The sequence below is a fragment of the Phyllostomus hastatus genome, unplaced genomic scaffold (genome assembly GCF_019186645.2).
Source record: "Phyllostomus hastatus isolate PE091 unplaced genomic scaffold, TTU_PhHast_1.1 phas_scaffold_345, whole genome shotgun sequence".
Lineage (NCBI taxonomy): Eukaryota > Metazoa > Chordata > Mammalia > Chiroptera > Phyllostomidae > Phyllostomus > Phyllostomus hastatus.
In genome coordinates, this window is record NW_025334024.1 from 12,073,904 (window position 1) to 12,089,896 (window position 15,993).

At 44.0% G+C, this 15,993-nt stretch overlaps 1 protein-coding gene across 4 annotated transcripts in view; it reads left to right on the forward strand.

The window, feature by feature from the left end:
* Positions 1-15,993, forward strand: part of WDR59 (WD repeat domain 59) — a 78,090-nt gene that overhangs the window by 20,665 nt on the left and 41,432 nt on the right. For all 4 annotated transcript variants that reach the window (XM_045819108.1, XM_045819107.1, XM_045819109.1 and 1 more), the window contains exons 4-8: positions 1,659-1,744; positions 3,046-3,126; positions 6,301-6,338; positions 9,773-9,861; positions 13,253-13,369. In XM_045819108.1, coding sequence (XP_045675064.1) covers positions 1,659-1,744; positions 3,046-3,126; positions 6,301-6,338; positions 9,773-9,861; positions 13,253-13,369 — 411 coding nt within the window. The remainder of the gene's footprint in view (positions 1-1,658; positions 1,745-3,045; positions 3,127-6,300; positions 6,339-9,772; positions 9,862-13,252; positions 13,370-15,993) is intronic.

The window sequence follows — 15,993 nt, forward strand, 5'->3', positions numbered from 1 at the left end:
TGGTAAGTACGTTTAATTTTTTGAAGACCCATGAAACTGGTTGTTACCATGACTGAACTGTTTGCAGTCCTGCCAGCTGTGCCAAGGGTCCCAGTTTCCCCACACTGTCACCAAAATTTACTATTTGCTGTTTTATTTTTTAAATTAAATTATAGCCATCCTCGTGGGTGTCAAGTGGTACCTCACTGTGGTTTTGATGTGCATTTCCCTAATGCCTGAGCATCTTTTTATTCACTAGTTGGCCATTTGCATATCTTTTATTTTCTCCCCTCCTTAATATCTATCGATCACTCTGTAGCTATCTATCTATGTATCTAGATATATTTTTAGAAATATCTATACTAGTCTTCTGCCCATTTTTGCATTAGGTTGTTTGTTTTTTTTTGCTTTTGAGTTGTAATAGTTTTTTATATGCTTTTGATATTAGACACTCATTAAATATATGATTTGTAAATATTTTCTCTAGTTCTGCAGGTTGTCTTTTCACTTTCTTGTTAATCCCTAAATATAGTTTGATATTTAATTTTAATGCAGTTCAACTTACTGCCTCATTTATATGAGATGTGGATGATGACATCCAGTGTATTGTGTGGTGGGAAGGTGCAGAGGAGTTTCTTATGGTGCCTGGTTCAGAGACCGCCACTAGCAGACCCTTTGGGAATGTTATAAATGAGGGGAATTTCTATTTTGAACTTCAGATTTTAATTATTTATTTATGGAGAGAGGGGAAGGGAGAAGAAACATCAAAGTGCCAGAGAAACATCTATGAGTTGCCTCTCACATGCTCCTAACTGGAGACCTGGCCAGTAGCCCAGGCATGTGCCCACTAGGGATCGAACCAGTGACCTTTCAGTTCTCAGGCCGGTGCTCAATCCACTGAGCTACACCAGCCAGGGCTGGAAGCTATTTTGAATCGTAATCCTTTCACAGGAATCCTACTGATTTAGAATTGTGGTCAGGCATTTCAGGATAAAAATCTCAAAAGGTTGTACGTCCATCTGACTCTGAGCAAACTTGAAAATTTACCTATCAGTCATATACCTATCTGTATGGAAATTATTAAACAGACTTGTCTTTCAGTAATCTTTATTCACTATCGGTGCATTTCATAAACTTGTGATAGTAAAGAAGTCTTTGCTGATTTTTATTTTTAAGTGAAATATAATTTGATCAAAGCTTTTTTCCCCTTCCTTTTTCCTACTGTAGTTTTTCTTTCTTCTGGCTCATTTTCTCTGTGACCTTCTGCTTAAGTCTTTATGAAATTTGATACAGGCCTATTTTAAGGAGTCTTGTATAATTTTGCTTTCTAGGGTACCCTTTTGGTTGTGTTTCTGTTTCCTTTCTTGTGCATCTGTGTTTTTAAAGCGTGGTAGATCCATTTTAGGCACTTGATAATGGGAAGAGTAAGCTAAAAAAATCTGGTGTGACAGCAGCTGGAGAGAGAGGTGTGACGTGTGATCCTCAGAAGGCAGAGCAGGTTCCTCTCGAGGTCTGGGGACATCTCCATTACCCGTAACTCACATGCTTAGTCCGTAGGATCTTCGCCCTGCAGGTTGGTCTCCACATGGCTTCTTGGTCTCTTGGCCTTCAGCAGAGTGCAGGGAGAGCATATCTTCTGATGTGCAGCCTGCTGCCTTCTTTCCCTTGTTTATTCTCAGAGTAACCAGCGGGTCGACCTCTATAAGTGGAAAGACGGCAGTGGGGAAGTTGGCACAACCTTACAAGGCCACACGCGCGTAATCAGGTAGGCACCAGCCCTCCACAGCTCCCCGGGTGGTCTCGCTTTGCCGTAGTCCTTTGGGGCGTGAAATGGAAACACCACCTGCTCCTTCAGCTTGGCTCTCCCTGTTGTGTTAGCCCTGGGTGGCTCTTAGGTCATTAGCTTGTATGGAGGTGATGGCTTTCACAGTGAAGAGCAGCTGGCATTTAGGAACCAGCAACCATGCAGTGTTAACCCTGATCCCAGAAAATACTTGGACAGGTACAGAGTAAGGATTAGGGCCCATTTTTGCCACAGGAGGGAGATGAAATCATGCCAGCAGAACCCCTCAGGTCACAGTGGGCAGTGCCCAGGAGCAGACATCAGGGGGCAGCCCTTTGCCCTTCCTCTGCAGCTGAGCCTCCACACAGAGCTCCTGAGTCACAGCCCGTCATCCAGCTACACGGTTGCCTTTCATGCGTGGCCCTCCAGTTGGCTCTGGAGTGTTCCTTGATCTACCTGTTCCCTGAGTCCCGTCTCTGGGTGGGGAAAGCTTGCTCTGGGAAGTAGCAGCAGCGAGTGCAGGGTGGTAAAGGGGCCCTAAGAAGTGACGGGGAAGGGTAGACCCCCTGCCTGTGCTAACTCTCCATGCAGTGACTGCCTTTCTAGGAACGAGGGCGTGAGCAGGGGGACCAGAGCCTCCTTGCCCTCCGTGAAAGCTGTGTGGCAGCATGGCAGTTTGCCACCACTGCTTTAAGAGGTACTGGGTTTACTCAGCCTACCTGTGGTTGAGTCTGATTTAGAAAGTGAAAAGTCAAAAATTTTCCTTTGTTTTACCTGTACAGTTTATGCCTACATGTGTGTTCGCATGCACGTGTGTGTATTTTAAGTTGAAATGCTCCATTTCTTTTTTGGGACCACACGTAATGTAGCTGGAGATGACAAGGGGGAGGACTGGAAAGTTTCTTTCGGAGCTCAGTTGAGTCTTGTTCATTCCCAAAGAACTTCGGAGATTCCCAGTGTGAACGTGTTAAGAGACCCATTAACAGTGACTTTCTGAAGCCACACAGAGGTGCCCAGCCTGCGGGCCGCATGCAGCCCAGGATGGCTGTGAATGCAGCCCAACACAAAATCATAAATTTACTTAAAACATTATGAGGTTTTTTTTGTGATTACACATCACAGTGTATTTAATGTGTAGCCCAAGACAGCTCTTCTTCCAGTGTGGCCTAGAGATGCCTAAAGGTTGGACACCCCTGCTCAGAGATTAAACCTGCTAGTAGTGCTTTGGAGCCAGACTCTAAATTTTCCTCTCTGCATTATTCTGTTCATTTCTGTGTTCCCAGTGACCTGGACTGGGCAGTGTTTGAACCCGATCTCCTCGTTACCAGCTCTGTGGACACCTACATCTACATCTGGGATATCAAGTAAGAACAGTTAAGAGGCATAACCACGTGGCTGTGGGATGGTTTGGTACCTTTGGTTCAGAGAACAGGTGTCTCAGATGCAGACCCTGAGACAAGGACACTTTGCAGAAACATCATTTAGGGGGTGAGAGAAACGCCATAGGGGTGGAGAAGAGATGCGGCGGGGGAGGCCACACACAGAGGGCGCATTGTCCGTGTGTACTGCCGTGTATACTGCTGTGAACAGGCGAGTCTTACTGGGGACTGCTAGGTGCTCATGTAAAACTTCCTCCCCAGAGGCGTCCCACCCTGAGAGCTAACAGAGTGGGGGTGCTGTTCCCTATCAGACATTGGTTGTCCCCAGGGGCCTTAATGCTCTGGCACTTCAGACCTGTCATGATGGTTTGCAAAACGGGCTTCAGCATGGGCTTCAGCAGCCAGGGGGACTCCTTCAGCAAAGAACGTAGGTGCTGGCATTCGAAAGTCAGGCTGCAGTTTGCTGAAGTGGCATGTGACGGCGGGGGAGTCTTGATGGGCACAGACACACACGCGCCACAGCAGGCAGTGCTGTGAGACACATCTGCTCAGCTCTTTGTGAGGCTTCAGTTTCCCATCTGTCAGAGGGCCTGGGAGCCACCTGGTAGCGTTTTCTTCATGGGGTGAAGCGCACCAGCCCAGGGTCCGGCACCTTGTAAACTCCTTTTTTTAAAATTTAACTTTAAATTTAAAACATTCGTTATTATCTTTTTTCCATTACCATTTATTCCCCCCATACCTACTTCTACCTCCACCCCTCCCCCACAATCACCACCCTGTTGTCCACATCCATGAATTCTTTCTCTCTTTTTTTTTTTTTTGCTTGATCCCTCCAACCCCCTACCCTCTGCCCAGAGCTGTCAGCCTGCTCTCTATCTATGAGTCTCTTGTAAATTCTTAATAAATGTCTATTCCCCTCTCCCTCTGTAGAGCAAATTCCCTTTACCATAAAAGTTAGGGGTGACTGACTGGAGGGTATCATGGAGTCCCCCAGATGGGACACTTTTTCCCCTCACGAGGCTGCTCTGCTCCCAGATGGCAGTGGTTCTGTGGTATTTGACACTGAAAGGTGGACTGCAGGTAGAAGACAAGCCAGGTGTTTAGGTATGACAAACCTGACAGACCAGTGAAAGTAAGGGTGTGTATAGCTGATTTCGCCTGCATTCCATGAGGATTAGTGCAGCACCAGAGGGAGGAAGGGAACACAAAATCCAAGGAAATGGAAGCGAGAAGCTCTTAAAGAAGCAGAACCCCCAGGATTACTTCCTAGTATTCCTCTGTCTAACCTCGAAACAATTGTTTTCATAGCTTAAAGATTAAAAGACACTGAAGTGAGATTCCTTTTCAGGTTTTCTAAATAGTAAGTATAAGCTGCAAATTTGCCTTGTCTGGCCCTCCCAGCCCTGGGGTGCTGCCCAATTTTGCCATTTTACCATTTGTAGGGAGAGCCTCTCCACGAGTCTTCTGTTGTATCCAGGAGTAGGGTTTAAAATTTTTATTTATTTATTTTTAGAGAGAGAGGAAGGGAGGTAGAAAGAGAGGGAGAGAAACATTGATCAGCTTCTCGTACGCCCCCAGCAGGAGACCTGGCCTGCAGCCCAAGCACATGCCCTGACCAGGTATCAAACAAGCAGTCTTCAGTTTGCAGGATGATGCCCAAACCACTGAGCCACACCAGTCAGGGCCAGGAGTAGGTTTTTTTTTTTTTTTAATCGTGGTTATAAAACAAAACAAAATTTACCACCTTCACCATTTTTAAGTGTATAATAAATAGTGTTAAGTATATTCATATTGTTGTGCAATAGGTTTCCAGAACTTTCTCATTGTGCAAAGCTAAAACTTTGTACTCATTAAATAACAGTTTCCCATTTCTTACTTCCCCAGCTCCTGGCAACCCCCATTCTATGGAATCGGACAATATTTGTCCTTCTGTGACTGACATTTTTTGACCTAGCGTAATGTCCTCAAGCTTCATCCATGTTGCATCAAGTGATAGGATTTCCTTGATTTTTAAGGCCTAATATTATTCCGTTGTGTGGTGACACATTGTTTATCCAGTTAGCAGTCAATGGACAGTTGGGTTGCTTCTCCCTCTTGACCATTGTGAACATCAGATGAGTTTTATTTTTTTTTTTAAGATTTTATTTATCTATTTTTAGAGAGAGGGCAAGGGAAGGAGAAAGAGAGGGAGAGAAACATCAATGTGTGGTGGCCTCTTGTGCTCCCCCAACTGGGGACCTGGTCTACAACCCAGGCATGTGCCCTGACCGGGAATCGAACCAGCGACCCTTTGGTTCAGAGGCCCTCACTCAATCCACTGAGCCACAGCAGCCAGGGCCAAAGTAGTTTTTTATTCTACCTTTGAAATGCTCTTGGGAAGGTTCTTGCAGAGTTATGCCTCCAAGACTATCCCCTTGTTCCATTAGGAGAAATGATGTCAGGAAGGTATTCCTTTGGCTTTTCTGCTCCTACATTGGGGTCACCCAAGCCGTGCTGAATCATGTAATTCATTTTCTGTGGATACAGCTGTATGATTTGAAATTCAAACTCATCCTTGATAGAAGTGACTGACAAAGTTCATCTGCCTGGAGGGAGACAAGCTTCTTCCCTCCTTCCCTTCCTTCCTCCCTCCCTCCCTTCCTTCTTTCCTTCTATCTATGGAGGGAGACACGCTTCTTTTCTTTCTCCCTCCCTCCCTTTTCTTTCTTCCTTTCTTCCTTTCTCCCCTCCCCTCCCCTTCCCCTTTCCCTTTCCCTTTCCCTTTCCCTTTTCCTTTTCCTTTCCCTTTCCCTGTATGTATGTATTCCTCACCTGAGGACATTTTTCCATTGCTTTTAGAGGAAAAGAAAGGGAGAGAGAAAGGGAGAGAGAGAAACATTGACATGAGAGAGAAACTTCGATTGGTTGCCTTTTTGTATGCATGTCCACCAGGGGTTGAATCTGCAACCTTGGGTATGTGCCCTGACCAGGAATCGAACCCACAACCTTTCAGTCTATGGGACAGTGCAGGAGAGAAGCTTCCTTTTATGCTCTTTTTAAGGCCCTCACATTGCCACTGAAATCCAAGTACCTACTGAAAGGAAAGTGCAGAGGGTGAAAAGCACCAAGTGGGTGGTGGCATGTGCATTGGGCATTTGACTTCGGACTTTTATATTTCAGAGACACAAGGAAACCTGCCATTGCACTGTCTGCTGTAGGTGAGTGTATTCTCCCCCCAGCTTGTCTTTGTTCTTTCCCTTCCATTCTTGCTCTCACATGGACTGTCCTGCGCCCCACGGTTCATCAGGGCTCGGTGAAATTGTGAACCCCATATTACAAGGGGCTTGCCTCAGGCTGCTCTGAGAAGTTAGAGTGCTGTTGAGTTGTGGTCAGGAACTTACTTCACAGTACAAAGACAAAAACCAAATTGATTTGTTTTTAAACTCTTTATTGGGAAAATTTCAAATGTATATAAAAATAGAATAAAATAAAGTGCCTTGTGTTCATCATCCAGCATCAACAGTTGTCAACATACTGTCAATCTTATTTCATCTTTATCTCCATCCCCTGGCCCACCTCTCATCCTATTCTCTTTGGGATTATTTTGAAGCAAATCCCAGGTATCCTATTATTTCATCAACAAATATTTTAGTATTCTTTTGCAAGAGAAGAACTCTTTTAAAAACTATTAACATATCTAAAAATATTAACAATAGCTCTTTCTTATCATCGTACATTTAAGCAGTATTCAGATTTCCCCAATAGTCTCTCTGTTTTTTTTTAAACAGTTATTTGAATCAGAATCCAAGTAAAGTCTGCACTTGTAAGTGGTTGATATATTTCCCATCTTTTTTAATCAGTAGTGTTCTTCTCCCTCTCCTTTTTTGGTTTGTTTTTCTTTTTCTGCAGTTTTATTGAAGAAACCAGGTGGTTTGTCTTGTGGTTTCCCCACAATCTAGATGATGCTGATTGTGTCTCCACAGTGTCGTTTTATATGGACACACTGAGTCTTTGAAATTACTTTCTGGTCTTCCTGTTTTCACTGCTCAGCTGGAATGGGCTGCTGTTGGGATTCTGCGCCGGGGCTGTTGCGGAGTGTTCCCACTGGTTCCCGAGAGTCGAAGCCGCGTGTAGAACTGGTGCACCTTCCTCGGAGTGATGGAGCCCAGTCATCAGTGTTACATTGTGGCATCCTTGATAAAAACGTGTATTATCTGTCTTTTAAATCCTGCTTGCTCCTTTGTACCTTCTTGTTACATTTGAGTTTCCATTTGCTCCAAAATGATTACATGATTCTTCTCTTTTCCCCTCTACCCCCACAGCTCCTCATCTAAGGGCTAGATTATCTGTTCTGTGAGATTAGGGACCATGTCTCTCTGCTTCAGTGCTATAGACCAAGGGCAGCATGACCCAAGGGGATGCTCTGTAAATGTTTAGGTGGAATCAAGCCCCTGCATCTCTATGCTAAGGGCTTAACAATTCTATAGATCTGGTGCCCCTCCCACCTCCCACCCCACCTTAGGCACTTATGAGCTCAGACATAGAATAGTCCACAGATGTGGTTGCAGAAGACATCCAACTGAATAAAAATACATACGGTCTGTAAATGCCTTGATTACATTCCTCTGACTTTGTAATTTCCACCTAATAAATTTCTAAGTTAGATTGGTCGTAGAGGAACCATAAAAACAAAGGTGGTTCTTTTTTTTCAGCCCACTTGTTTGAATTGTTTCCTTTTCTGTTATAAGTCCTTCTGACAAATAGAAGTGGGAGACTTCTTTCACTTTTGTACCCAAGTGAGGTTCCTCAGTGGTGGAAGAGCTGCTCTGGGAGAGAAGAGGCACCCGAGAGCCTTGTAGACCTTCGCTAGCTGCCCCATCCAATATGCCCTGAGAGGTGTAGGGTCGGATACTGCTGCTCCCCAAATCTGTGACCCCCCAACTCTCTGGGAGCTCTCTTCAGAGTGGGGAGTCAGTAAGGATAGGTCCATGTGTGCTCCCGAGTGCTGTCTGTGTGTGAGAACTCGTAGTCTGGGACCTCTGTGTGACCCTGGTGTTGCGATCCTAGTATAGCAGGGTGAATGAGGGGGCTTCCAGAATCTCTGGGAGGCTCCCTGGCCTGATAGATCCCCCACTGGGAAAAGTATTTTCTTGGAACTTTTTTTTTATTCCTCACCCAAGGATATGTTTGCTGATTTTGGAGAGAAAGGAAAGGAGAGTGAGAGAGATAGAGGCATTGATCAGTTTCCTCCCATATGCACCCCGACTGGGGATCAAACCTGCAACCTAGGTATGTGCCCTAACCTGGGATCACCCACAGCCTTTTGGTTTATGGGATGATGGCCCAACCAACTGAGCCATCTGGCCAGAGCTTTTCTTGGAACTTTTCAAGTTAATGTCATGCGGAGATGAAGCAGGTTCTTGTTACTCATTCTCTAGCTGATGCTACTTTCTTACAAAAAAAAAACAAAACAAAACACCCTTGGTCTACTAAGTAATACACTCCCTTTCTTCATTATAAGGGGTCTCCACCACTTATTTTTAGATGACTTATGCCCTGTGTCTCAAGGAAAAAAACACAACAAAAAGACAAATACCTTCACCAAAACGAAACAAAGTTAAGTCTTGGGCCTTGACTCTGTTTCCTGTTAGATTCTGAGTCTTTGTTTTATCTGTCATGCTCCCCAGACTTCTTGGATCAGGTTGCTCTGCAAAGCCCAGATCTGCTGTGCTGTCCCCAATAATAAACATCCCCCCAAAGGCAGAGCTGTCAAAGCAGAAATATCATGTATTATCTGAGCCAGAATAACAACAGGTGGGAAGGAGGACCATTGGTTGGTTCTGGTTTAACTTAACTTGATTGTTTTTAAGAGTCAGCTATAGTTGCTGTTACATTTCTCAGCATTGCCACATTTCTCAACCTCTTCTGTCATCTTACATTGTGCCTCCTCTCTTGAGTAGTAACTCTTTTGTCACTGTTGTTCTTTGTGTTTGCAGAGTAGGAAAGGCCTGTGTCCACACAGGGCCTGGGTGTTTCCTATCCCTGATTCAATGCAGGGCCAGCGGCTGTGTCTGTCCACGGATGGGGAGGGGGCGAGGGGTACATATAACCCTCTGAGGGCAGAATTGGGCAGCACTGAGGCTTATTTTTTCATCAGAGCTTCAGCTGTGGGCTTTGCTTTTCAAGACTGTTTCTCAAAAAACAAAACAGAACAAAACAAAACAAAAAAAGGTAAGGAGAAGGCATTGAGCTGAGGCTCCTGTGGGTGGAAGTTCAAGTGTGGTCACTGGAGATGATAAAGGCCAGGTTGTGTGATGAGTCAGTTGTGTGATGGTAAATCAGCCACGTTCAGCTTCTCTCTGAGAAGCTGCATTTTCTGCTCATGCTGCTTGGAGGTAACCTGTAGATTTTTTCTCAAGGGAAGTTATGTCCTCAATTAGCCGACTCTGATCCTGTTCCCAGGTGTTATTTAATTCATTGATTTTGTTGGCTTTTTTTTCCACTTCGTGGTAGAGTTGGTGCAGTTACAGAAACGTGAAGGATTCTGTGCGTGTTTCAACCAGAGCTCATTATCCAGCGCGCCGGATGTGCTGCCCTCTGGTTCCGAAGGTGTTGAGAGCAGCAGCTTTCTTCCCCTGGTTTCTCTTTGCAGCCGGTGCCTCACAGGTCAAATGGAATAAAAAAAATGCTAATTGCCTTGCCACCAGTCATGATGGGGATGTACGGATATGGGACAAGCGGGTGAGTAGTCTCTCTTTTCCCCCCAGTTGGCCTTTAATCACTCCCAGAGGGTACGAAGAGGGTGTCGTGAGCAGCAGGACCTGTCTTGAGAGTCCTGGGTGCCCTGTGCAGCGCGGCAGATTGCCATGTTAAGATCACAGTCCCAGATGACATTTGCTTCCTGGTCCAACTGGTGTTGAAGGAAGATAGGGGAGTGAGGCGTTCCGATCAGTGGGTGAGAAAGTGAGCTTGGCCTGACTGAAGTTAGCCCCATTTTGCTGCCTCCTAAGTGTGATATATCAGGTGAGTCACTAAACTTCTCCAAACCTCCATTTCCTTATTTTTAAAGGTGGTGATAGTGAGCGTATCATTGAGGAGGGCAAGCCTGGGGGGCCTGACAATATGCTAGGATGGTCGACTGCCCCGGACTGCAAAGCGAAAACTAGTTGTTCTAGGACATATGCCACCCTGAATGTCTCTGGTATAAGTCACTGAGGCACGGAGTACTCAGCTGCATAAATAAACCCTCCCTTAGAAGCCTCGCTGTCCTACTGGCCCCCAAAGAGCCTGCAGACCCTGTATTCTCCCTGCAGCAGCTCATGTGACTGACAAGCATGAAACAGGTGCGGGGCCCTAGACGGCCATTGTAATGGAGAGTATGTTGACATCAGTGACAGTAGATAGTGTGTAGAGCAGTCGGCTTCTGTGAGATCTGGGGTCTAAATACCCTTCCTGCTTTGTGAAACCCTAGCGCTGGAGATCCTCAACTGGAGATCCTAAGCCATTGTGGGGAGACTCTACTTTTGGGTTTTCCTGAAATGTGTTCAGGGACTGTCCCAACTCGGGTGTTGACTGGAAAGTCTCAGTTTGGTTTCTGGCTGCCCTGCTCCCTTTCCCTGCTAGCAGGGAATAAAGTCTTTCAGTTGTAGAGCAGACGGGGAAGTGAAGCAGAGACTGGGGGCCTGCTGCACTGGGTGCCAGCACCTGCTGGGGAGGTGGCATGCTGGCTGAAGCTTTCACTAAGCCTCGGGTAGCTCTTAGTGAGAAGGTAATTTTATAATCAAAATGGCAACCCTTCGGTTTGTAGCCGGCACTCAATCCACTGAGCCACTCCAGCCAGGGCTGTAATAGCCATTCTTCTATCCTCTTTATTTCTTAATTTGGCAACTGGTTTTATTTCTTTTCCTTTTAAATACTAGCATAGCATTTAAATATAGTGAATGGCTTAAATAAAACGTGTGGTCAGTTGTCGTGCATCCCTGTTTGCTACAGACTGTGTTCAGAGTCATAGGCAAAGGCACTCTGTCAGCACCTGTTTTTCAGAATGCTACCGGTGTTCCTTATCTTGTAGTACACACTGCCAGACTCTCCCCTCCCACTCTTCTCATTGGTCCACTGATCACCCTCAGCAAGCCTTTTATCTACTTTGTTTAAAAGGTTTTGACTTCATTTTTGGTTGTTAATACATAGGACGTCTGCCCAGACGGATTGTAAGCCTTGCGGTTTTACTTCTCTGGCCCTTTCTGGAGTCACAGCAGCACCGGCGGCAGCAAGCCTCCGAGACCCTGAAAAGCGCAGTATCAGTGGCGCTGCTGGATTTTATCCAGACTCCTGTGAGACTGATCGCACTGACGCTTACTAAGCACTTATTAGGCACAGGCGTTGTTTTAAGAACTTTGTGTGTACTGGCTTGCTTCTCTTTACAACTAGTCTTTAAAGTAGGTACTATTTTTATCCATATTATACACATGAGTAAACTGAGGCACAGTTTGTTGCTAGGATTTAACTCAGGGAAGTTGGTTCTGGAGACTGTACTCTTTAACCTCAGAGATTAATTTTTTCCCCTCAGAGACTAATGTTAATTATAGAAGTAATACATGCTCTTTGTAGCAAATATAAAAGAGAAAATAAAAATCATTCATAGTCCTATTACCCAGAGATAAATGGTAACATTTCTTTTTTAGATTTTATTTATTTATTTTTCAAAAGAGGGGAGGGAAAGGAGGCAGAGAGGGAGAGGAACACTGATGTGTGAGAAACAGCCATCGGTGGCCTCTCGCCCGTCCCCAGCCAGGCTCTTGGCCCGCAGCCCAGGCACGTGCCCTGAACGGGAATCCGACTGGCGACCTTTCAGTTCCCAGGCTGGCACTCAGTCCACTGAGCCGCACCAGCCAGGGCTAGATGCTAACATTTGATATTTTATTTTATTCTGCCTTTTTTTTCTTTTTTACCATGGTTTATCCTATCACATACATAGTTATGTATACTTTTTCATTTAATATATTACAAGATGCATTTCCTCATGCTATAATCTCTAAATATAACTGTTTTTTTCATTTTTCCAAGTATAACTTTTAATGACTACATATATTGTATTCGATACCTGTATTATAATTGATTTAAAAATTTTAATTATTCCCCACTTACTATTTGTATTTTTTTCTGGTTTTCTGGTGTTCCAGAAACACCAGATGAGCATAACACCAAGATGAGCATCTTTTGTGTCTAAAGCTTTTTGTGAGTTTGGACTATTCCCTTAAGAAAGGAAAATTTTAAGTCTCTTGATAAGAATTGTCAAATTTTATTCCCAAAAAGGTTGTGGTATTTTATATGTACACTCTCAGTGATAAATGCAGACTCACTGCATTATTATTTACAGATATCTTCTAATTTGATAAATTAAAATATCTTTTAATTTTTTTCAAGATTTTATTTATTTACTTTTAGAGAGGGGAAGGGAGGAAGAAAGGGAGAGAAACATCGATGTGTGGTTGCCTCTTGTGTGCCCCCTACTGGGGACCTGGCCCACAACCCAGGCCTGACTGGGTATCGAACTGGCGACCCTTTTGTTTGCAGGCTGGTACTCAGTCCACTGAGCCATGCCAACCAGGGCTCTTTTAATGTTTTAATGCCTTTTTCTGAGGTTTCCTTTTGAGTTTGTTCATTTTATATATGCTTATTAATCGTATATTGTTTTCTTTTGAGATGGGTTTTCATTCTCTTTAAGGGGCTTGGTCTCATTAATATTGGCACTTTTAGCCATAGGATTGAGGTTGCATCTGTTTGGATGTCACAGTCCCTCTTCTTAGGTGATTGTGAGGAAGGGAAGCAAGAATTACAGACTGAGATAGTAAAGGGCAAAAACACCCATTATCTCCTGTCCTTCATTGAAGCCACGCAGGGGCTGGAACAGGGAGAAGTCAGGTTCCCAGGCCTCTGTATACAGAGCATGCGTGGAGGAGAGCTGGGTAAGTATTGTTGTTTGTTGTAAACAAAAACAGTGGCTTTTTAAAAATAGAGACAGTATCTGTAGTAGTTTTGTACTCCCACTTAGCACCCAGCAGACTGTTACATGGTAGACATTCAGTGAGTTTTTCCTAAATTGCCAATGCTCAGTGCTGATCCTTTGCAGAAACCCAGTACGGCAGTGGAATATCTAGCAGCCCACCTCTCCAAAATCCATGGCCTGGACTGGCACCCAGACAGCGAGCACATTCTTGCTACCTCCAGTCAAGACAATTCTGTCAAGGTGAGTGGTACCCCATTGGGGAAGTTGGGGAGCTGTGTTGGGGAGACAGCACTGTCCTCTGAAGGAAAGCTACAGGATGTTAGCATTATGTGTGTGTTTCAGGGGTTCATGTGCATCTTGGGGAGCTGAGCAAGTAAACCTGGCTAAGTAGACCAGCAAGAGTGAGGTAGTAGCATGTATCTGATAGCATATATCTGATGTGGCTCTTGGACTTTGTTCCTTTCCCATTGCGAAAGGAAGTCAGAAACAAAAGCTTTTCAAGGAAAAGACGTTTACTGGCAAAGCAGTTGCCAGGAAGTCAGATTTCAGAAGGACTGGCTCAGCAAAAAAACAAAATAAAAACAAACAAAAAAAAATCCCCCAAACCCCACAACAAGTATATATGTAAAGGAGAAAAGCCCACAGACTTGTTAAGGTTACCAAGTTTACGATTAGTCTCTCGGGGGTGGAAAACCAGCAGTTTTCTCCACATGATTCTTTTATCAGCAAAATTATGACATCTTCAGACATCAGCATTGCAGAAGTCAGGAACAGAGTTGTTTCATTAGAGTCTCTAACTTATAGGAAATGCTGGAGGTTTTGTGTGTTTTGGCGACCCTATTATTTTTGGTTTATTTCAGAGTGTAGTGTTTCTCGCTGTTTGTTTTTCTTTTGACTGGGGGATGTGATGTGCCTCCTTATCCAAAAGGATGCAGCACACAGAGTCAGCCTTGCTCCACATTCCTCCTTGTGGTCAGGTCTCTGCCCGGAAGGACAAGAGATTGGACCACAGAAATTGGCTTAGCAATTTTGTGATTCAGCATCATTAATTTAATGCTTTGTTTTATTCAAATAGGCATATACTTTTTGGTGTGGTTAGCAAAACTAGAATCCTGTACTACGGCTTAGAAGTTAGCTTCTGTCTTGAGGTTTGTAAATCTCCTAGGATTGTAATTTACATTTATGTGCCAGAAGTGTTTTTTTTTGTTTGTTTGTTTTAGATTTGGATTTTTGTCCCCATATCCCTAACCTTTAAAAACTAAGGATTAATTTTGCTAATTGTCATGCCAGTCTTTGTAAATGAACACAGATGTACTTCTTTCTAACCTGAAAAGCCAACAACTGAAATGCATTCATAGTAACACTGTTGTACTTGTAGATAATTAACTAGGGGAGGTTGAAATTCTCTTTTATTTGCTAGTTTTTCACATATGGACTTGATAGTAGGAAAGCATTGTAATGGACTAATTAAAAATCTGTAGAATTCCAAGCATACCTAATTATTTTTAGTTTCCCTTCTTTTGTAAGTTGAGGGAGCAAGTTATAGTTTACCCTGTAGCCATCTGGGAAACTCAAAAGTAGTATAGAGGGAAAAGACATCTTTGAACAATTTTTTAACTTTGAACATGGGGCCTGAATTTGGCAAAAAAGAGTTGTCAGAAGAACCAGAATTACTGCATGCCACCCCTTTACAGTCGCACCCTCCTCCAACCCGACTTCTGCCAACCATGGTCTGTTCTCCATCTCTGTAGTTTTTGTTCTTTTGAGAATGTCATTAAAATGGAATCGTGCAGTATGTAACTTTTTGAGGTTGATTTCTTTCATTCAGCATAACATCTTTAAGATTTGTCCGAGTTGTTTTAAGAATCAATGATTCTTATACCTCTTATACTACACTTCATTATCTGTTGACCCACTGGATGACATTTGGGCTGTTTCCAGTTTTTGGTGGTTGTAAATAGAGCTGCTGTAACCAGGCATGTATAGACTTTTTTGTGAGTAGGAATTTTCAGTTTTCTAAGACAAATGTGTAGGAGTGGGATTGCTGGGTCTTGGAGTAGGTGTGTGTTTAACTTTTAAAGAAACTACCAAACTTTTCCAGATTTAGAGGTGGGGGAAGGGAGGGAGAGAAACATCGATGTGTGAGAGAGATACATCGATCAGTTGCCTCTCGTGTGCCCCCAGCTAGGGACCTGGCCCACAACCCAGTCATGTGCCCTGACTGGGAATTGAACTGACAACCTTTTGGTCTGCAGGCCCATGCTCAGTCCACTGAGCCACACCAGCCAGGGCATGTTTTTGAAAATAATTTTTAATAACTTGAGAGAGAGAGAGAGAAATTAATTTGTTCCACTTATTGATGCATTCATTGTTCATTCTTGTATGTACCCTGACTATGGATTATATGTGCCCAAAACCCATAGCTTTGGCACTCAGGGAAGATACTCGAATCAACTGAGCTCACCAGCCAGGGTGAAAATAATTTCTTAATACCTTAATAGTTCAGAGTTTCGGCCTTGGCCCTCCTGCCTTTGGTGGACTGCCACCTTTGGCTTTTGTGACAAGTACTCGGACTCTAAGTGTATTTGTCTCTCCGTTGAGAGCATAGGCACCTCTAAGGTAGAGTTGTATCTGGCTCACCTTTGTGCAAGTGCAACTTCAAGTTCTACAACTTTCCTGTAGGAGTGGATGAATGAGTGTGTGTGTGTGAGTGGGTTGGTGGGCATGCAGACTGTCACATAGCCACCTTTTTCCTGTGTGACCTTGGGAAAGTTACATGGTTTAGTAGTTTAGCTTCTCCATATGCAAAAAAGATTCACAACACCCATTATAGTGTTGTTGTAATGATTTAATGGGATAACAAA